Source organism: Calliopsis andreniformis, chromosome 5 (assembly GCF_051401765.1).
Source record: "Calliopsis andreniformis isolate RMS-2024a chromosome 5, iyCalAndr_principal, whole genome shotgun sequence".
Taxonomy (NCBI): Eukaryota; Metazoa; Arthropoda; class Insecta; order Hymenoptera; family Andrenidae; genus Calliopsis; species Calliopsis andreniformis.
Genome location: NC_135066.1, coordinates 18,332,532 through 18,355,736, shown reverse-complemented (window position 1 = coordinate 18,355,736; position 23,205 = coordinate 18,332,532). Strand labels below are relative to the sequence as shown.

The 23,205-nt window shown below is 34.7% G+C and overlaps 3 protein-coding genes across 12 annotated transcripts; 2 read left to right on the top strand and 1 right to left on the bottom strand.

Moving 5' to 3' along the window:
• Window positions 1–1,935: 1,935 nt before the first annotated feature.
• On the bottom strand, window positions 1,936–3,784 carry Rrp46 (exosome complex component Rrp46). Its single transcript, XM_076377729.1, has 5 exons — window positions 3,314–3,784; window positions 3,145–3,258; window positions 2,957–3,078; window positions 2,734–2,877; window positions 1,936–2,660 (listed from the first exon to the last, which is right to left on the bottom strand). The coding sequence occupies exons 1-5, from the start codon at window positions 3,426–3,428 to the stop codon at window positions 2,478–2,480; spliced, it is 678 nt and encodes a 225-aa protein (XP_076233844.1). The 5' UTR covers window positions 3,429–3,784; the 3' UTR covers window positions 1,936–2,477.
• An 8-nt stretch (window positions 3,785–3,792) lies between these two features.
• On the top strand, window positions 3,793–19,249 carry LOC143178838 (putative Rho GTPase-activating protein CG5521). Of its 9 annotated transcripts, none has more exons than XM_076377723.1 (29): window positions 3,793–4,338; window positions 5,365–5,475; window positions 5,711–5,728; window positions 5,967–6,138; window positions 6,244–6,601; window positions 6,686–6,963; window positions 7,039–7,333; window positions 7,404–7,774; window positions 7,843–8,065; window positions 8,142–8,349; window positions 8,419–8,550; window positions 8,920–9,156; window positions 9,677–9,867; window positions 9,948–10,046; window positions 10,123–10,407; window positions 10,480–10,620; window positions 11,419–11,586; window positions 12,221–12,331; window positions 12,401–12,559; window positions 12,654–12,833; window positions 12,892–13,255; window positions 13,342–13,487; window positions 13,566–13,741; window positions 13,816–14,275; window positions 14,334–14,620; window positions 14,687–14,823; window positions 15,146–15,244; window positions 15,695–15,715; window positions 16,405–19,249. In XM_076377723.1, exons 1-29 carry the CDS (start codon window positions 4,233–4,235, stop codon window positions 16,563–16,565), a joined length of 5,694 nt encoding a protein of 1,897 aa, XP_076233838.1. In that variant the 5' UTR covers window positions 3,793–4,232; the 3' UTR covers window positions 16,566–19,249. The 9 variants fall into 9 exon arrangements, with proteins under 9 accessions (XP_076233838.1, XP_076233842.1, XP_076233840.1 ...); XM_076377719.1 differs by having other exon boundaries at window positions 4,028–4,338; window positions 15,119–15,244; XM_076377720.1 differs by having other exon boundaries at window positions 4,032–4,338; window positions 10,480–10,605; window positions 15,119–15,244.
• A 190-nt stretch (window positions 19,250–19,439) lies between these two features.
• Window positions 19,440–22,306, top strand: Psn (presenilin). 2 transcript variants are annotated; one of them, XM_076379444.1, is made up of 7 exons: window positions 19,440–19,832; window positions 20,244–20,491; window positions 20,574–20,783; window positions 20,853–21,073; window positions 21,143–21,397; window positions 21,494–21,738; window positions 21,811–22,306. In XM_076379444.1, the coding sequence occupies exons 1-7, from the start codon at window positions 19,698–19,700 to the stop codon at window positions 21,964–21,966; spliced, it is 1,470 nt and encodes a 489-aa protein (XP_076235559.1). In that variant the 5' UTR covers window positions 19,440–19,697; the 3' UTR covers window positions 21,967–22,306. The 2 variants fall into 2 exon arrangements, with proteins under 2 accessions (XP_076235559.1, XP_076235558.1); XM_076379443.1 differs by having other exon boundaries at window positions 21,143–21,430.
• The last annotated feature ends 899 nt before the right edge of the window (window positions 22,307–23,205 follow it).

The following is a 23,205-nucleotide window of genomic DNA, read 5'->3' as shown; positions in this document are numbered from 1 at the left end:
CGGATAATGTATTAAGGACGTTCTCAGATCTGAAACAGGTGGCAATATCTGACTATACACGCCTGTTTAACTCGACTTCGAATGGAGTGAGTTATTAACCGGAGTCGGTTCGCCAGGTAGCGAACATGCTAGCGGTCGTTTACTTCATTTTCTGATAATTTTAAAATGGAGTAAGTAGTTAACGGTACACTGTATATAAATACGATCGGAGCAAAACTCGATCACAACAGTGTCTGATAAATACAAGACAAGGTAAGAGGTCCGCTATTGCATAACGTAGACAAAATTCGTAGCGCACACATAAATTCCAATTATTACAGATGCATATGAAACTTCTCTTCTTAACCATCCTCCTAGCGATAACTGCTCTTGCAGAAAGTAGTAAGTTCAACTTATTCAGAAATTTAATATTTAATACTTTGCAAACTGAACAGACCAGTTAATATTATCATCTACCAGTTAATATTTTTGATCCATCACTTCTATTTTGTTCAGGGAATATCGTCTGTTACTTTGAGAGCTGGGCGAAGTACCGCAATGGAGACGGCAAGTACACCATCAACGACATCCCAGCAAACCTGTGCACTCACGTGATATACAGTTTCGTTGGTATCAACACTGATGGTACTATTAAGTTGCTCGAGGATGAGCAAGATCTTTGGAAGTTCACTAGTTTCGTCAAGAAGCACAATGGAGTAAAGGCACTTGTGTCTATCGGTGGGTGGAACGAAGGTTCCAAGAAGTTCTCCGCTGTCGTCACCAATACATTTCTTCGTGAAGAGTTAGTGAAAAACGCTGTCACCTTCCTAAAAAAATACAATTTCGATGGTCTTGATGTCGACTGGGAGTACCCCACTCAACGCAGTGGCCGCAAATCCGACAAAAACAACTTCGTGCTCCTACTAAAAAAGCTGAGGCAAGCATTTTCCAGCAAAGGCTACATTCTTAGCGCTGCAGTTAGCGCCACAGAAGATATTGCCTCAAAAGCTTACGATATACCAGAAATTTCCAAGCACCTACACTTCATCAATGTCATGGCTTATAACTTCAATAGTCCCTGTAAAACTGGTACAGCCATGAATTCACCACTGTACTCGGGACCCAAGGACGACTCTTACCAGAGCAAATTGAACATAGTACGTAGGAAGTATTTTATTTGTTTTTATTACAAGGACAATTTTTTGTTTTAACTCTGCTGATGTAAATTAAATATTAAAATTGAGCTTAATCCTAATATGAAAAAATTTACTTTAGAATTCAGCTGTTGAGTATTGGCTTTCTCAAGGTGCTCCACGAAATAAGATCATTCTAGGTTTACCATTCTACGGTATCACTTTTACCTTGAAAGATTCTAACATTCATAATATGCACGCCCCAGTTTCTGGCTGTGGAAAAATTGGTAAAGATGGTAACATTGGATATTATGAGATGTGCGTGAGTATTAGGAATGGTGGATGGCATGTCAAACATACTAAGAAACAGCGTGTACCTTATGCCTATAAGGATAACCAATGGATTAGCTATGACGATCCTGAGTGAGTATATGGAATGCAAGTCTGTGACTGAATGAAACAGTCATTGTGAAACATATTTTAGATCTATCAGAGAGAAGGTCGAATATATTAAGTCTAAGAATCTTGGCGGTGCTATGATATGGAGTATCGATAGTGACGATTTCAGAGGCGCCTGCGGCCCGAAGCATGTGATGCTAAAAACTGTGCATAATGCCTTGTAAGTAATTACTAAATTAAAATAAACTAAATATAAGTATGTAATCTTTTACCAATATTGTTTACGATATGTTTGTAGGAAGTGAACAAAATCTATTTGATAAAACTATCATTCACTTTGCATTTAGAAGGTAATATCATAGATCACATAAATATTTTTGTATTATTTATTTAATTTTATGATTCAGTTGTATATAGAGTTGAAAATAAATATTATTCTGATACAATTTGTTTATGATTAATTTTTAAGTAATGCAACCCTCCATTACGTATCGCTAATTTTTGCTTGGGTTAGGATGGAAGCCTACGGCTGGGGCAAAATATTGAATCGTGCAAAATAAAACTTACTATCTTACAGATGATCTCAATTTTCTATCTGTACAGACGAATATATCAGAATAAACTGGACAGCTTATGGACAAATAATAGTATTTTCAACTAATAAAATATTTCAATTTTTTATATTTGAAATGCTTCTGGTAACAGCTAATTCCTACCACTCGTGGTGCTGTAATCGTATTTTAGACTGAATCGATAATGTCGAATACGGCAGAGAAATGGAAAAGCTCGCGAACCCACTGAACGTGTGACAGGAAATACATTGGATATGTCTATCTTGTAGTTTGTCAATGGTGGTACATGTTACGCAAGAAAATTTCTACTCATAAAATGTTTTGCTGAATAATTCGAAAGAAAGATCATGGAGGACAAAAAATAAAAATCATATTTCATAAAAGTACGAAAATGTTATATTACATTCGCGAATTTTTTCACAAGGTTTCTATAAAAATCAAATACATATTGGCTAGCTTCTTTACATTTGTCCATAGTTTCAAAAAATTCGTCTTGTGTGAAACGACCTACTGTATGACAACATACAACATCCTTCTTCAGACTGTCAAATGCATATGTAAACTCTGCCCTAGCATGCTGTATAAAAAGAACATCATATTTTAGACCCCTTGATTTGAATGCATATTGATTACTATATGTATGCATATACTTGTAATTGGCTGTTATCAGGATCCAATATAGTATCTCCAGTGTCTTCCTCTATCATACAGCTAACTGCTGCAATAGTAAATTTCATTGGGACTCCAGAATTAATAAGCGCCAAGCATGCTGCATTAATTATACAGGCTAATAACTAAAAAATTAACTTATCTTTATTATTTTGTAAAACTTAAATATTTCTCAACTAATATAATATAAAAAAACAAACATACTCCACCAGAATCCTCCACCTCTTGTATATTGATACATATAGCTGTTGCTGGATGAAATGTAACAATTATTGCAGCTTCACAAGTTTCTTTTATATACATTTCTGTTAATCTATCATCCACCTCTAAAAAAGTTAATTTAAGAATCGCATTATAATACCTCTATTTCAAAACTTTTTAATTGAACTTACTAGTTGGTCCTCTTATAGGAATGTATGAAACTTCAACAGATGCTTTATCATACATCATTTTCTGTGGTTTTGACTCTATTGGTCCATAAATACCAGCAAGTACGGCAGTATTTCCTAAAAAATACCCGTTATTCATAGATATTAATGTTAACAATTCAGACTGACCTACCTTGCATCAGCATAGCTGACCCATCTGGCATAGAAAGTTGATTTAATTCGCAATTCATTGGTCGTAATACGAATTCATTTTCTGTCGTTTCTTCTTCTTTCATATTTTCTGTCATCAATTCAAGGAATTCAAGGATAAAGGTTATTTAATATATTTGGCGCGAAATGTTTGTTTAGAGGTTATGACATAGCAAACATAGGCACGTATATTCGATATATGTATAAAATCAACGAGTGGCTATATCATAGAATAAGTAACATCTAGATTTATCATGCTATATATTTTTTGGATCCCCCTTTACCAGTTCTGTGTCATTCCCTGCTTTACCCTATACGTTATAAAATATACAGGGTGTCCTATCATTTTTTGTACCAATTGCGCCCATGTTCTACAGACAAAAATATCGATTAATTTTATCACGATCGAATCTAAAGTGAACAGTATAGCCGACGATCGGCAACGCAGAACAAGAGCGGTAACTTCAAAAAAAATTCAGTTTCAACGCCTCGAAAACAGAGACGAATATTCTATAGAAGCAATTAAGAGAAGATCGCCCCGACGAAATAACAGTAACGAAATGCTCGAGCGTTATACAATTACATGCGTGGGCGTGTTTCTCGCGTGGGCTGGAAATTAAGGGGAATAGAAAAATGAATTAATCGTTCGACGATGATGTCATTGCCCCGACAGGTTATGAGCAGTGCGCGGCGAGGATGTCAAGATGGCTGCCACGTACATCTGATCGGAGGTGTGTGCGCTCGCGAAATTTGACGCCGAACCGTGATAAAGGGGGCTGTGCTTTTCGAATCCCTGACATGGTGACAGTGCGCAGTTAGTCGGCTCGAATCCATGAGGACCACTTTGTACACCCTCGATGATAGTTCTTGTCGTCGCGGCCGGCGGCGGCTCGCATTGAACCATGTTCAGCAAAAAACTTCACGTAGACGTCAAAAAGTCAACACTGAAGATTCAGGATGTTAAGAAGGACAGCGCGACCCGATTTAAACACCTTAAAATCGTACTAGGTGAGCTGGATCCTTATGGTTTACCTCCCTCGACTTCTTGGTAATTAAGTCGAACGTTAATCCGTCGTTAGAAATTAAACGCGAGTAAGCAATAGTTCGCAGTACGGGATAATGAGTAACGACACAACGGTTGCGTGAGAAAGAGAGAGGGGCGGCAATTTTGTTAGTATTTGCCGCCTACGCATCTACACCCGAAACACTATTAACACTGCCGTAGAACCTCTGGAATTTTTCCACGAAAATTCGGCTGGATGAGTTTTCGTTCACTGCCACGATGTTTGTTCCACTTTTAGCGTCAGCTGCTGTTTCGATGTTCTTCTAGAGAACACATGTTCTTCGGGAACCACAGACAGTAAAATAGAAATAAGAATTGAGTAATCAAACGTTGAGATGTAAGAGAGTTTGATTTGGTTTCTATATTATTGCTAAATGACATATTTTAGAGTATAAAAGTTAATAGATTATTTGATATTCATCTGTGTTGCTTTGTTATCTGTTTAGAGAAAACAATAATTCGTTTGTGTGACAATATAGTCATTCTATAGATACACAGCTATAGTTTTCAGAGGTGGTTGGTATCTAATCATCAAACCGCATGACCACAGTAACCAACCTACTGTGGCCTTCAATTTCAACTAATATTTCATTACTATTACATAAAAATAATATTACATGCCTGAGTATACTCATTGTAAATGAATGATAAACTTCATAAGGTTTCACTTTATGTTTGAAACATAATTTTTTGAAAAAAGATAGAATATTTATTTAATCATTGAAAGTTAACTTATATTATTATGATTATACATACCTATACTATGTATATCAAAATTATAGAAGAAACAACTCCAAATGCATAAGTACACGTACATAAGTACATGTGCATAAAACCACTGATGTTTTAATAGAGGTTTCACAACTCTTCTTATAAATTAAACCTCATAACAGGAAAGTGGTTCTAATTTTTTATCATGTTTCACTGATTGCTTAGTAATGTATATTCATAAGAATAATATTTTTTTACAGAAAATGTGGATACTGATGAAGCAAAGGGGTTTTTTGAAGGCAATTTCAGTCATGTGTATTTTATTCTATACGATTGTTTTGTCTCAGCTGAAGCCAACTTGCGTCAGCGAGGTAAGACCATTTACAAATATAGTTGATATTTTGACAATGCAAATTATAACTGCATTGCATATAAATGTGGATATGACTGTAATCTTCCTTTCTATTGGTGTAACCAAGAGCAGTTTTAGTTATAGAAGTATGATTGTAATAAATATATTAAAGTTATGATTATATATCATTTTTGTAATTCCAAATATTATAATTATTTTACTATTTGCTTGTTTTCTCTCTATTTTGCTGCCAGAACTTTCCTTCCACATTGGTGAGTAAAAGACAGAAGACTTAAGTATTGTGTCCCTGGCATGTTGCAGTCTAAGTTTTATTCATCTGATCAGTATCCAATTAATTCAAGTATATTGTTATTATAACTAGCATGCAGATAGGAAATTTATGTAGCAGTGCTTTCTTTTACTTTTTTTATTTATTGTTGATAAAATACTTTCAATAAAACTTATAGAAATAATATTTGCACACTTATTAAGAAAATATTTTCTTTATAGTGCATAAAGCACACAGGGAGGAATTGGAGCAGGTATTGCAGCTCTTAGAAAAAGTTCTGACTCTTCTTCCTGAACTTCTTAATAGAAGATGGCAGTGTCATAGTTTAGCAAGAATTTTACAAAAACTTTTACATCCTGGTAATAGTTGGAAACTGCGTAGACAAGCCATAAGGTATATTGAAAATATAATACACATATATACATGTTTTAATTTTGCATACAATATCATTTTTACAATGTTCAATGTGTAATGTAATACATTTCAAATGAATTCTAGGTATTTCATTTTATGGTACCAAGCACTTGGTGAAAATGCACCTGAACATATACACCAAATGTTTGCTAGTTTGGTACCAGGGTTCCCACCCCAACAACCATCTCCTTATAAGTCTGAACGTAAAGTGGATGGGAAAAAAGATAAACTTGCAAAAGTAGTTGGTTGTGATGATAGAGATAAAAAGGAATTTTATGATACACAATTGTCACAAAGTACTTTTCATGATAATGGTTCCAACCAATATCCTGTGGCTCCAGTTGACAGTGGGCCCATTTTGCCCCCACAAAGTGGGGAAAAACCTCTAGATAATGAGACTGTTCGATTTTTAGAAGCATTACTTGAATTTATGGTTACTCAGGTATACTAAACATTACTAAAAAAAGTACAGTAAACCACTTAATTCTATGGATGTCATCGTGATTTCTCCTGGTGTTTTTTTTAGGTTGTAAAGATAGAGTGGCGAGATAAATCTTCACGACAGCACAAGACTTTTCAATTTTTATTAGAACGTTTTAAAGCTACGTACCTTCGTCATATTTGTCCTGAGTTTGATGATAATTTCTCTTTGTACAAACCTAATTTAGAATTGCCTACAATGCGTAAACCAACAAATCAAAGTCAGGATAATTATGTATTATGTAAAGTTGCGTTAATTAAATGGATTGCTAGTTTTACGCATATCGCTAGAAAAGACGGTCTTTTCGCACACCTTTCTCATAGGTATTAATATTATATACTTAATATTATTTATACACTGATTATTATACACAAAATCTGATAAAATTTCTGTTTCAGCACAACTCCAAATGAAGAAAATGCGGAATCAGAACTTCGTCGGGTTTCGGTTACTCAAAATCCCACTGATTCGACTTTACTATCACCAGAATCAACTACATCTCAACAAGAGAATCAAAATCAGGAAGACAGTACTGTATCTGCTGTTACACTTGTCAGGGAAGTTCTATATAGTAACAGGGATAACGTCAATTTCGTACATGAATTATACAGACAAGCATTTCTCTTGGATTTCAATCACGCTGGTGCTATAAGAAAGGCTATAGCTGTTTATAAAGATTGGATTCAAATGAATGTAAGTAATTATATGATAATATTACAAAGGAGATTATTATCGACATACATTTATTATCATTTTTTGTTAGGAACTCCCACCATTCATGTTAGAACCGTTGGATAGTCACAAAGAAAGGGACTTAGATGATAATTCTAAAAAAGATGCAAGTGATATTGATAAGAGTCCATCTGAAACTTATCGTCAGACAAGATTGCGAAACGATTCTTACCTCGGTGCTATACACAGAGAAAATTTGTTTATAAGAGCTGGATTACAAAATGTTTTACAAGTGTTCATTACACAAGCGTCAAATGTTTTTTTCTTAGATAATTCAGGACCGAACGCGTCTCCAACATTACTCGAAGAACAGACAGATAGTTGTAAAAGAGTTTTGAACGTGTATCGTTACGTCGTTATGCATTCTAGATTAGAACCGGGTACTTGGGAACAGTTGCTTAGGTAAATTACAGTAAACAGTAAAACTCTTTACTAACATTACGTTTCTAATATTGTTTCATATTTCTTAGGATATTATTGCAAATAACATCGCTTGTTTTAAACGAGAAGTCATCTCGACGCAAGGTCCATGAAAGCATCGGTGGCAAACTTGCGCCTGCCATATTTCAAACTTTAATTGTCACGTGGATTAAAGCCAACTTAAACGTTGTTATCTCTACTCAATTATGGGATCAGTTTCTAGAGGTTTTGGTATCTTTGACACAGTGGGAGGAGTTGATTCGAGAGTGGGCAGTAAGTTAATCTAAAATCCCTACGTTTTCTATTACAAATAATAGGAAAGAAATCATTTTTTATTACTTCTCCATAGAAAACATTGGATACTTTAACCAGGGTACTTGCCAGACATGTTTACAACTTGGATCTAAATGATCTACCATTAGATAGACTGAGTGAACAAAAAACTAAAAGGCGTCGTGGTGTTGGAAGTCGGGCTGCCTCTACAGGAAGTGTCCAACCACCACGCAAAGGCAGTGTCGATCAGGAAAGCAACACTGTGTCTAAAGAAAATGTTACAGGTGAGAAAGACTAAAATAATTCTTTATTTAAATTCTTTTAAATATTATTATCTATTTTCTTTCAAATAGATCATCCAATGCGAGACTTAAGAAAAGTACGACCTCTTCCACGCAGCGCGAGTGATAATACTATATACAATGGCAAAGCGCGTACGAAGCTTCACAGAAATCGAGCTCATACTGTACACAGCGGTATTCCTGGTAAGTAATTCACAAAACACTTCTCTTAATTCTGTTTTCTATTAAACATTGGTGACTTATGTTATTCGGTAGTGCCATCTGTGTTGCTGACAGCGCGTGCGATTTATTTATAACTTTGTCTCTTACTTTTTTGCTTTGATGCTGACACCGGTTTAAAAATAACCAGTCTGGTGTTAGCCAGACGCTTGTCTCGTTTCATCACTCTTTCTATTTCCTTTATTCCCTTTATCTGTAACATTCTCCCTTGTTCGTGCTTTCTCCTACTTTTATTTGACAAAGCGTTAATTGAACTGCAAACATTTACAAACATTTCTCTCAGTGGTTGTGGCTCATTCGCGTATTAAGTGTAAACAATTTCCACACGTGCAGTACTACCCCTATCGATAGAGCAAGACATGGCGCGGCTATTGTCAAGCGGTCCCGCATCATCGTCGGGAACTACCAGGAAAATGTTACCCAACAGGCGTGCGAAATCCTTGGATAGCGTTATCATAGTCGATAGTGAGCCACCATCCCCACGTTGTCCCTCTCCAACACCGAGCAGCGGGGTCGACAGCAACAAAGACAGTCCAATACAGATAGAAAATATTGACGGTAGTAGTATCGGTAAGTACATCATTTCCTATTGTTTCACATCTTTTATTATGAAGTAAGACTCATTTCTTTAAATCGTAATTATATGTGAGCATTTTCATAATCTCCAAATATACTTCCGTGTGTTTTTTACTAAGCGCGTTCAACTCATGAAATGTAATACTAACCATTGGATTATAATTATTACTTGGACAATGATTTATTCTTTTACTCAGTGCGCTTTGCTTTACATTTCTGCGATTTAACTATAGCTTCTTTCTACAGAAATTTTTATCTGTTTATATTCGCGATTTGGTCAAGATATTTTAAGTTTACTCATGGTTGCATATTTTGTTTACATTTGTAAGAAGTATGCATACGAGATTATTCAAAGTTTTTTACCTTCAGTTTCTGGTTTTAATTGATAATTACATTTTTTTGTACACTATATAGATTGTAATTTGCAATTTTTTATTGCCTTTGAAGCAAATATTAGTCATATTATGTTAATAACAAGTTTTTGTACATTTGTGATTGGGTTATTAATTTGCAGACACTAATGATGCATCAGAAAGAAGATCTGTAATGGCAGGTGGTGGTGTTCGCGGATGGTTGCCCGATGTAGCAGTTGTATTATGGAGACGTATGTTGTCAGCATTAGGGGATGTGAATAATATCCAAGATCCTACTCTTCATGGTCAAGTCATGGATTACCTGGTTCAACTTACACAAACACTTATAAAAGTTAGAATTCATCGTTAATTTACACATACTTTATCGATCTACCATGAAATTAATACGACTCTCTCTTGTTCACTGCATAGATCCGTTTGAATCAAGGTGTATCTGGAGATAATCAAGCCACCCCCTCTCCTCCAGAGCTTATACCACCATTAACAGTCATTGCTCCATGGTGTTTTAAGGTTGTTCATCAGTTATTGAATTTATAATAGCAAACAGTTTTGATACTAACAAAATCATAAAATTGTGTGCTTCTAGGCCATACAACTTCCTGATCAATTCGTAGTTGGCAAATTGGCAGCTTACCGTTTAATTTGCCTTTTGACAGTTCAGCCACAGGATATTAGTTTACCAAAACAACACTTAACTCTTTTTTATCGCGCGGTTCATAATGGCATTGTCAGTGAAGACACTGAAGTGCTACATGTACTTGTTAAATATACTGGACCTCGACTGTTCAGTCTGAATCTTCCTGGCTCTAGCCTTCTGATTTTAGATTATATACATGCTGCTAATGTAATATTGAACAGTTACGATATTGAGGTATTACACAAATTTTACAGATAGTATAAATAAAAATAGATCAGATAGAATATAAATATTATTGAATTCTAGGCACCAAGAACTGAAGCTGTTTCAATAATTGGATCATTATTATCGCTACCTGCTACCACAATTAAATTGCCTGTATTACAGCCTACTGCAACTGATATTGTAACCATGACATGCCCAGATGCAAAAGTAAAAAATATGAGAGTATGTATTTATACTGCTCAAAAAAATTATAGCGTAGAGAAATTTTGGGCAAAAATTGGCCAACTTTGATTGTTAAATTAAAGCTCGGAATCTTTACTGTATCCCGATTTCAAGTTTAATGCACCTCTATCACAGTAACTCTTTCAATTTGAGGGTATGTTTGTCATATTGAAAATTGTAAAGTTTGACGGAATGCACAGACCTCATAAAATTTTGTTGGGAGATGCCGTTTGCAGTGGCATAAAGATCAAACCATCCTCTTTAATTTAAAAAAAAAAAGATCAAGTCGCTGCGATTTTCTTTCACAAAGTTACAGTACTTTAAAGAAACCCTAGCATATTACAGCACATGCAAAGGTGCAAAATGCAAGGGTTTCTTTAAAGTGTTTTAACTTTGCGAAAAAAATCGCAGCGACCTGATCTTTTTTTTAAAACAAAGGGCAAAGTTTGAGCTTTATGCTCCTGGAAACGACATCTCCCCAAAAAATTGTACGAGGTCTGTGCACTCCGTCAAATTTTGCAATTTTCAATGTGACAAACATGCCCTCAGATTTAAAGAATTACAGTGGTAGGGGTGCATTAAACCTTCAAATCGACATACACTATCTTGAAGTCAAGATTTCAAGCTTCAATTTAAAAGAAAAATCATGATTCTACGATGATTATTCACGGAGTTATCGCCACTCAAATTTGACCAATTTTTGCCCAAAATTTTTCTACACTATAATTCTTTTGAGCAGTATATATATTTATTTATTGAATTTCAGTAATTTGTTTGATACGAATTGTTTGATTTTAGGAACATATAATCACGATTCTTTTAAGAAGTTGTAGGCGTGAACCATCTGGTATTGCAAGGTGCGTGGCTCTGTCAAGTGTTGCTATGTTCGCGTATAGGGAATTATGCTACAAGAATCAACATCCCAGAATCCCAGAAGCTGTGACGGTTCTTCTTCTAGCTCTCAGAGTAAGTTTTATGACTTATTTAGAGAAAAAAATGCAGAAAAAAATTTGTATTAACAATTTTTTTATATAAAAGGTATTTTGCATGTTACAACAAATATTTTGCACCTGGGAAACAGTTTTCAGTTAAGTAGTGTATTACAAAAATAGTAGTAGTTATGTATCGTCTTTTTGAACGACAAACTTATCTAACAATGTTTGAGCTAAATGTAGTAGATATGTCATAGTAGTAGTGACAGATTCAGTATCTCTTCGACTGAGTATGATTGACAGAGGGTTCATGGAGCAGAGCGTCGCAGAGCTGGTTTCTGTTTTCCCTTAATGGATCAGGTAGTTTTTTTTTTAGTTTAATCGCACCTGTGTCGAACCCCTTATCATGTGTTGTTTACAGTACTCATCTGTCGACTGATGTCTACGTGTCTTTAAGGATATCATCAGTATTGCATGATTTATTGCACGGTCGTGTGTATGAAGTGTCCAATGATATTTCTATGTTTCTGATTTCATTATACCTTTGAATACGTTAGTGATTAATGTGTTTTTTATATGATACTGATTAATACAGAACTGATGATTATACGATAATATTGCATTTATATAATATTCAAACTAACAATTACTTTTTCTTTATTCTGTAGGCCAATCATGTCACTGTTGCACAAGTAGCGTGCGACTCTCTTCTATTGTTATGCGACAAAGCGGATACTCTCCTGGAGCTATACCCAAATGTGCCATCTAAAATAATTCAGGCGAGTGTTATGTGAAAATTTTAATAAAAATTGGATTCATAAATATATAATCTTATTTGTACATTTTAGGTTTTGTCGGAGACTTTAGGATATATGAGTACTCGAGATAGACGCGGTTCTTTGATAATATCAATGATATTTTGTTTGGGTGAATGGGCTATGCATCTAGGTCCAGACGTTTTATTACGTGTGTTTCAAGGAAAACCTTTATTGATGACTTTATTTACGGTTAGTAACAATAAAATGTTCTAAGAAAAGTAAGGAGGTACGAATTTTTAAAATATATCATTTTTATCAAGACAATCTTTATGTATCTATTCAGGTTCTGGATAACATAATACAGGATAAAATGAATAAAGACTCACTACATTCGAACAAAAATCACGAAGATGAAGATAATGATTTTGATCCCGATATTACTTTAGACAATTTATCCGACGAGACTTGCACCAAGTCACCCCGTCGAGGCAATATACACTCTGTCCAATTAGCAGCGAAAATGGTAAGTACATTACAAATGCTTCTTCCTTAAATATGATTTAACATATAATTTTCTCCAGGTGATGATGCATTTAATAAATCATTTGGGACACTTTCCAATGGGTATTGGAGCTGCGCGATTATCTTCGTTAGTCGTTGAGTTGGATGACGTACCAGGAATTGATGGAGACGAGCTATCCTCTGCCATTTTTCACGCACCAAATATACAATTGCTGATGTTATCGAATTCTGTAATAATGTCACTTGTTGAATTGGCAGCATTAGATGCACCTGGAGGCGGTGTTACTGCTGGATTAACAACAGCTCCGTCACTAGTTCGAGTTTTGTTGCGAGATTTAGCAGGAAAGGCATCTTGGGATAGTTCTATTCTATACAGTCAACCATCTATAGACGAAGATATCCCAATAGCATTTACAAAACATGGTAATAAACGTATTTATGAAGATTTTATCCTTGCTATTTTATTACATGTTAAAATTCGGTTTAATTGTATTATCGAACTATTTTAGTCGAATGGAAAGTAAAAGTGCATGGGGAAGACTTGAACAGCGTCACGCCTCAAGCGTGTACACCTCGGCACACCATAAGGCACCGTGAACCTCATATATTACCCACATTCGCAAATGGTGCGAGCGATATGGATAATTTGGATGATGTATGACTTCATATAACTTTAAAAATTAATATTTAATATATTAATCATTTTATATTGACTCAATATTTATTTTTCCAGCTCTTACAGTATATAGGACACACAAGTCCAGAAGTATTAACCAATCCAGAGGTAGCACTCAATGCGCCCGCTAACCCACCGCAGGGGCTTTATTTAGAAAGTGAAACTATTGCAACCATTCTCAGTCAAAGAAATGCAGAACAAGAGCATATCAATAATTGGAATCAACATATTAGGTAAATCATGTTTGCGATAGCTACTAAACTATTATTTCGAAATCTACATTGATAAATTTTACATTGTTTTTTAGTATGTGTGCATCAGCAATAAGTCCTCCATCATGTCGCCCGCCTCCAGCACCATTTCATCACTGCCGCCTTCTATTTTCGCATCTTGGTTTATCGGGTTGGGAACAACGTAGAAAACTGCATTTATTATCCAAAAACGAAAAACTACTACGAGAATTGCGAAATCTTGATAGTCAACGATCTCGGGAAACTCATAAAATAGCAGTGATTTACGTTAGCCAAGGTCAGGAAGATAAGAATTCTATACTAAGCAACGTCACTGCTAGTAAAGAGTACGAGAGCTTTGTCGCAAGGTTGGCTTGGGAAATCGAGCTTGAATCGCATACAGGCTTTCTCGGAGGTCTTGTACCTGGAAAAGCATCTGGTGTCACTGCACCTTATTTTGCAACATCCTTTACAGAAATTCTGTTTCACGTAGCAACGAGAATGCCTTCTGACAGCCCTGAAAGTTTATTGCAAAAGGTAAGCTTTAAATAGTGTTTTAAATGGAATTAAATAATTTAATGTGAAATCATTTCAGACTCGACACCTCGGCAATGACGAAATTCATATAGTATGGTCAGAACACTGGAGGGATTATCGCAGAGATATTATACCAACCGAATTTTGTGATGTCTTAATAGTTATTTATCCGTTACATAACAAGTTATATAGAATTCAAATTTCTCGAAAGCCAGAAATCCCATTTTTTGGACCCTTGTTTGACGAATGTATCGTAGAGGACAAAGTTCTACCGGGATTAGTGAGGACAACAGCGTTGGCAGCGAGTAGAGCGAAACGATCTACGCTTACATTGTACCAACATTAGTAAGTACATTATCTTCTGTGTTATTAACGTTAAGTTAGACGATTCCTTAATACAAAACGTTTTAGTTATGAGGAGAGAGCGAGGTCCATCGATACAGTCATGAGAAACCATAAAGAAGCCACTACGTTTGAGGAATTCACCGCCAACGTGTATTCACCAGTACAACCGCCGAGCCCATTCAGTGGTGCTTCTTCCGTATCTGGTTAGTTTACACGTATGTTCGTAAAAAAGAGGAATATAAAATCTACTATCTACGTTTATAGGAACAGTGTCAACTTAGCAGCATAGCAGAGTGCAAATCGTATTTATTTGGCAATTTAATTCAGTGTACAAATTTTATTCCTTATAGCAGTTAGGAGATAGACTTCTGTTTAGAAAGTTTTATAGAAGCTAAACAGAGCACATATAGTTGAGAAATGAATCTTTTTCGATAGTTTCTGCATGAATTTAGATATCGGTTATTATTATTATTATTGTTATCGATATCATACTGTCAGGATCTACAACAAGCGTGCAATCCACAGCATCGTCAAACCTCGCAGCAGCGCTTATAGATTCACATCAGGGTCGATCTGGTCTACGAAGTTCTTCGGCGGCGAGCAGTGATAATCGCGCGAATAGAGGTGACTAATTCAGTCCACTAACCCCCACCCACCTTGTAACACCATCCGACAAGGTAGTATTATAATTTTATTTATTTTTTTCTTTTGCTGTTCTCCTATGTTTTCGTCTGTAACGAAGTGTGTCCTGTTTATTTATTTCTTTAATAGACTACTTGGCAGTGATTCTATATTTAAACAATACGTTAGTAATTACACAGATTTGTATGTTGTTTTTAAGTTTTATTCAATGAACTCCAAACTCTGTACCCATGTTATACAATTAAATATAACATCACACTTTTACTGTTCGTCGAAAAGGTACACGCTTAAAAATTACTAAATGCATACTCTTAATGACAATATATACGTACGTATCGTATATTTCTTGAGAAACAAGACTGAAGACAAATATATTACAATTACTCTTTGTTTAATATCCACATGTCTCTTACTTCTATTTTTGTTTAACAGTCTTACACAATCTATTCAGAGGTAAAATTTCCTTTCTATGTGCATATTAGACATAGATTGATACATACTTTCTTCTATACGTATTTTATTACATGTGCTGTTTTTGTTAATGTTGCTTCCTAGAATAAGTCTATAATGCTATGTAAATATATATCATACTTTTTATCATTACATGGTAAAATAAAAACAAATCAAGATAGAAAATTGTTTACAGCATACAATTCTTCTATAAAACTATATTTGCATAGCATTGTATTTTGCAAACTGCTTCTTGCGAAAAGTTTAGTTGTATTTAAATGTTTCCATTCAATCATCTTCACAATAAAGAAACTACATATATAAATACAATACATCAACGTTTGATGTGATCAAAATCACATAGAAGATCATACATGTACTTTAGTTTCTAGCTTGCTTGCTTTTGTTTTATGAAGCTATTCTAACAAAAAAGAATAGAAGAATTACAAAAATTGTTTCATTGACGTTGCGCAATGAATAGTTTCTTTTTCTGATCATTTCTGTATGTATAAATAGTATGAGTTAGTTTTTATTTGTATCAGTTATCGTTTACTTCTTAGCAAATTGCACGTTGAATTTGTTATTATATATTTGCAAATGTTATACAGGGCCGTTGCATTTTAGTGTGTCTTGGTACGGAAGTCAGTTATAAAATGGTGATTGAAACGAATATTGTCTGACTTTGTTTTCAGTATCCGATGGAAGCAGAGTGTGGTTTAGTAATGACACTCCAGAGAGTACAGCGTTTCATGGGATTTCCCCGAGACCCGTGAAGAAGATGTCCTTCAAAACTGGACCGAAGCAAAGGGCAAACACTCAGCCTACACCTCCTGACAGTCCACGATATAAATAAGGAATTTTGTATCAGTATCATAAGATAGAACACTTTTTGCACAAGAGGTTGTTTGGGAATATTGTAGAAGTCGTAATTTAAGAGAATTCTTTAAAAGGCTAATTAACACAATTCGTTACGATAGTGTATAAAAATGATCCACTGTTCTACGCATCGAAGGTAGTAGAATACATTAGGATTGAAATGGCAGGTACCGACGGACTTACCATTTACGAAATTGTCTTTGCAGTGGGCAAATCGAATATCTGATTAGTCTTAGCGTTTTCTGTTTTCCGTCCTTAGGTTTAATTTTTATATTAAATGTACAGATCGTTGTTTATTTGTTGCAACGTGAATATTAATTTATTGGAACTTAAATATATAAAAAGATTTAACGAATCATAGATATACAATAGTACTATATTTGTTACATACATTTATTAGTGTCACATGACAGCTATTTTCATTGTACAGTACTTTCTTAAGATCAGTTTACCCTTGTACTTGAATAGGTAAGCTTAAATAATTGTATCGACTATAGCTTCTATTTGAATTTATATGCAGATAATGAATTCCTCGATGTTACATACATGCCTTCGTAAATATAGCTTTCATTTTCTGTAATGTAGTGGGTGATACAGAAAAGGAGAACACAATTATATTCGTCTAACACGAATGATAATAAGAATCAAATATTATTTTTTAACGTCAAAATTTTACAAGTCCAACGTCTTAGTATTGTAATAAGATCCGATTTCGTTGAATCTGTCTACGCATTACATTCCATGCAGCTATCATTCTTTATGTTTTATTCATTCTTTCGTCGTACGAGTAAATTTCTAACATAACTCGGAAAAAGATCGAAGCATTCCATTTATATTTTGTATTTGATTTGAATCACCTGAACTTATAGAATTTATACATCGCGTTGTGCCCTGCGTGGTGTCAGGTACAACACGTCAGAAACGAAGACAATTGTCTTAGTTCGTGTACAGTTTGTAGAAGAAGAAATAAATTAGAAAACAGTTTTGTTATTGTCATACCAAAGTTACAGACACTTGGTGCTTTATGATACTTGAAGTATAAGTACTTTAAATACTATATCAAAACGTATTACATATTTCCGAAGGATAATAAACACATTAAAGGAATCAAGAAGAGTTGTGAAAGTAAGCGAATAATTAAGAGTATATCAAGTAAGAGTAAACTTTTGCTTTAGAAAGATTCATTTTCAATACAGTGATAATAATCAAAGTATTAATATATAATATATGCATTATTGGTCGCTATCAATCTGAACAGAGTTCAGGGAGAAATTGTATCATGGTGAACATTGATATGTATGGTGTTTGAGTTGAGATTATATAAAATACGTACACACTTCAAGTTTTTTGACCATTTTGAGAAATATCAGAAACTGCAATTCGAAACAACTGTAGGTATTAGCAACGAAGATATAGATAAATGTAATTAATTACCGATGCGCAGACCATGGCCAAAGCAGCATTATTTTTTCACTAATTTATAACGAAGTAGGTCGAGAAGAGTCGTGTATATGTATTGTACATAAATTGTTAAGCACGCAAATGACGTTGATGGTCATTAATGAAAAATTATTCTCTGTGAAAAATTATATTACTAAGATTATTGAAAAACAATATTGGTCTATATATACGTGTATGCATATGAAGATGGAGAAAAAAAAACTTAATACGCTCTGACATAAGAATGCTTCTATGAATCGTATCTAAACATTGTACTTAATTAACTATCTTCATTAGTACCGCTATGATAACAACATGCTATTATTTATGTTATAAATATATACAAATTACTGTTAACATCATTAGCATAGTGCTGAACTATTTTTCTTACTGAACATTACGCTTGTAATACACCGGAGTGAAACTTACGAAATAGCATGGGAAGTACGAAAGCGTATTTTCGTGTTACGCTGTCTCTTCCATTAATAATGTCGCTTAAAATTGTATTATTAAGATCACTTCATCCTCTCCCGATTTTTGTTTCCATTTTTTATATATAAAAACTATTGCAAATACTTATGAAATATTAACTGTTTACGCATGATAATATACAAATTTTACTGTATCTCTATTATATGTGAGAAGGGGTTTGTTTTTCAAAGATCTAAAAAACTGAGAACATGTACAAAGAGTACAAGTTCGCGATTCCGCACGTCTTTGTCGATGTAAAACAGAGTTAATATATACAAAAATTGTTTTATACATAGAAAGAGGAGAACGTTATCCTCTGATTCTATTTTTTGCCAAATAAAATTGTCTAATTTACTGTACGTATTAAATAATGAGCAAAGTGTAATTAGATTCAAACAGTGTGGAATTAGTATTTCGTAGCATTACAAGCGACTCTAACGAATAGAGCTTCTCAAATTTATAACGAAAATTTCTGATGTGGATTCCCTGACTGAATCCCACAAGATATTCTCAAAATTCATAGTGTCATAGAGCAGGATAGTAATTGGATAGAATCTATAATTCCATATTCGAATGCGTTGAATAGGCTCCTGTAGAAACTGTATTCGGAATTGATCTAAACTACGTTATTCTTTCTGTAACGAAAAATTCGTTGCCCAAAGATTTCTCCGATATCGTATTAATTGTAAACATTTCTGCAATGGAATGTACATTTTATTGCACAATAAAATTGTGATGAATCGACCTTAACGAGTCGCACATAATTAAAAATTCGATACACAGTAGAAAAATTCCCTCCTAAAAAAGTGTTTCTCCAATTCGAAAACTATGATCTCTATATGTAAAGTTCAAATTTAAATTTGCGCTCTTTCTAGTTCCCATTTCCACAGCAGATGGCGCAGCAGTGAGTCATTCTCAAGATGGCTGCCGTCAAGCGTCGTGGGTTTTCGTAGCGCTCCAAAATAATTCAAGCGTACGTTTCCCAGTGATCAAGAGTTTCTCGAGTTAAGCGTTTTAAAAATAGAGCATCAGAAGTAACTTTCGACGCGTCCAAGTAAATCGAGAATATTTTTCTATCACTTTTCGTACGTGAGCCATTGGCGACAAAGGCTAGTGGAGCGCGGAAGTACAAAAGAAGCGTGAGGGAACTGTCAAAGGGTTCTTATGTTGATTTGCCCGCAAGCACAGCTGTTGATGAATGTCTGAGAGTGACACTTACGATTCAGCGGACGAATACACGAGCCTGATGGACGGTCACGTTGCGGAATCTCGCGCGGACGACCTAGGCTTGGTCACTGGTCGGAAAAGGCGTTCGCGTATCAGTAACGAAGAGGTGATTAAGATGTTTTTTACTTTATATTGGTGTTGTTAAAATAAGCTTCGAGGCCTGAGCTTTGGAAGCTCGAGACGTAATTAAAGCTCTAAACGCGGGGATCCTTTAGATTCAAATCTTGAACTGGAAGTGTTAGAGTCTTTAACAGGCTCGTTAAATGTCCAATCACGCGATAAGCGTGGATTTAATATAAATGTTTCAAAATGTCAGTATTTGTTTAATACGCAGTGATTGACCTGCTTCTTGGGCTAGGCAGCGAAAGTGTTTACCAATGTATAAGATTCCATAACGTGTACAGTTTGTTTTGTTAAATAGAGAGCGTTTTATATTTGTTCTCATTGTACAGTCTTGTCTGTAGAGAAGTTAATTTAATTGATAGTGAATTTTAATATCAAAGAATTTTTGTTACAGGTTGAAAATGGTGTTCCTGAGGTACATGTTCAGACTCCTGGTATGAACAATGCCGGTTCAGCTAGGAGAGGAGGATCAAGTAATAATGGTCAAAATAGGACAAGAAATTATAGGGATGAAGAGGAAGAAGAACTGAAATATGGAGCAGCGCATGTTATTAAATTATTTGTGCCTGTATCTCTTTGTATGTTAATTGTAGTTGCCACAATTAGTTCTATACATTTCTACACAACCAAAGGAATGTACTTGTAAGTTTTCTTCTGTAAGATCATTTAGGGTCTTTAGAGTTTATATGCATGTATAGAGTAATACTCTGATATTCTTTTTTAGAGTTTACACTCCATTTCATGAAGACAGTAATGAAACAAGTACCAAAGCTTGGCAGGCAGTAGCCAATTCCTTGATACTCATGAGTGTCATTGTAGTTATGACTGTGATACTTATTGTCTTGTATAAATACAAATTTTACAAAGTAATCCATGGATGGTTGATAATAAGTTCTTTATTATTGTTATCTCTGTTTTCCATGCTGTACTGCGAGTAAGTGTAGTCATTTCACATTGACTAATTAGTCTTATATATTAGTTAATTAAGATAATATATTTTCAGGCAAGTTTTAAAAGCTTACAACATTCCAATGGATCTTTTCACGTTAGGTATAGTTATATGGAACTTTGGAGTAGTTGGAATGATATGTATACATTGGCAGGGGCCTTTGCAATTGCAGCAAGCATATCTTATTTTCATTTCTGCTCTAATGGCTCTTGTGTTTATTAAATATCTGCCAGAATGGACAGCATGGGTTGTCCTAGGTGTTATTAGTATTTGGGGTAAGATAATCATAGTACAAGAAAAGAGAACATATTGTAAATAAATTTTACGTATTTCTTTTTTCATAGATTTGATAGCTGTATTAACTCCGAAAGGACCTCTGAGAATACTTGTAGAAACAGCTCAAGAGAGGAACGAATCAATTTTCCCTGCCCTGATTTACTCTTCCACTGTCATGTACACAGCCACAATGACTTACGCTGGTTACGTGCAGGCGGCAACAATGACCAACAGCGATTCTGCTTCTGGTGACAATGCTGCGTATTCAGCGCGAGAGCAACCGGACACTCAAAATAATACTGCACCGAGGGATGCAGAAGAAGGTGGATTTACTCTTGAGTGGATTGAAACTCATGGTACTGTACGAAAGTACTCGCAATCTACAGATCATATTAATGGGCATAAAATTTCGCTCTTAGGTGAACGAAGTGCGAGGCGATTACAAGAAATACGCGAACACAGTTCTTCACTAACAGAAAGCTCGAGGCAACAAGAAAATCGAGTCGTAAGAGAGCCACAGCCACAACAAGTCGCAGTAACTGAGGAGGAACGGGGAGTCAAATTAGGTCTTGGAGACTTTATTTTCTACAGTGTTTTAGTTGGAAAAGCTTCCAGTTATGGTGACTGGAACACTACATTAGTTTGTTTCGTTGCCATTCTTATCGTACGTATAAATAATTGAAGCATTTTATTAAAAAATGTCCAGAGTTTCATCATCGATACCTTCTATTTTTAGGGGCTTTGTTTAACGCTACTATTATTAGCCATATTCAAGAAAGCGTTACCTGCTCTGCCGATCTCCATCACATTTGGTTTAACATTTTACTTCGCAACGAGGTTAATCGTCGCGCCGTTCGCTGATAGCTTAGCGAGTGAGCAAGTGTTCATTTAACCATAGGTATGATAAGCATAACATTATCTATCGTAATTTATTACAAAAGGATAGTGCCTATTTCAGTTATGATCGTCTAGTATTTGTATTTCTACTTCGACTCTTTATTCATAATTTATCGATTTTCAAACTTGTACTTCGTACGTATGATCATCTCGCGATATGGTACAAATCAAGATAGACTCTGCGTCATACGAGCTGGATGATTCAGTATTTTTTAAAAATCAAATGTTTGTTGTTGAGTAGAAATCCAGTATCAGAAGGAAATGCTCAAGATAAAAAATTTACATTTGTAAGATGAATAAAAGAGAAATAATAAATGACGATTGTATTTATCTGACGTAAGTTCGTAATGACTTTAGAAATTCTTGAGTAACTTTTTAGTTTTTAATGTAACTTTTTGTTGTCCTTAACTATATGTAAATTGATAAAAATATTAACATATTGATAGAGAATAATCAAAATAATCGAGCTATGTCAATTTATTGTATTTTTATTACATTTAGACAACATAGTTCGCGTAGATCAAGTATAAAAAGAAGCGGTTGATGATCGTCCTTTCGGGAACCGTATGAAACATGAGGTATAATGTTTATCTAAACAATTAGCTAAATGTATAGACCTTGTGGCTATGAGCTACTAGTACCACTAGCCGTCCATCAGGATTAGTTGTCGGGGTTAGAAGTCCGTTTATACACAGCCATGGAATAAGTATCGTTCACTGAAAATCACAAGTTGGATATTCGTTCCAATAACAATACGTATTGCTAGAAGTTCCGTTCACTTTCACAATATTAAACAAGAATAACCAAAACTACATACGTAAATTTAGTTGATGTTTCTCAACATTTAGAATTCAAGGCAAAATGATTCGACTGTGGTAATGGAGAAGACGTCGTTTATATTATCGGTAGTGGTATAGAATTCTTGGATTTTAAAAGCATATAATACTAGATTCACGTCTTTGATTGTTGAAGAAGCAGATTTACAATGGCGGATAAACATTTTGCCGAGAATAATATCAAAGTTAGCGTCGATTAACAAGAATCTTTCGTTTAATTGCTAAGCACTTGGCATAACGATTTCCTTAACTTTAACATCGCTGCTTTTCTCCTTTACAAACGTCGTCGTGAAACGCAGTGTATACATATACAATATAGATATATTATATATTATAAATTCCCGGAACCGGAAGAACTTCAACAGCGATATGATATCATTTGCACTTTGTAAAATTAT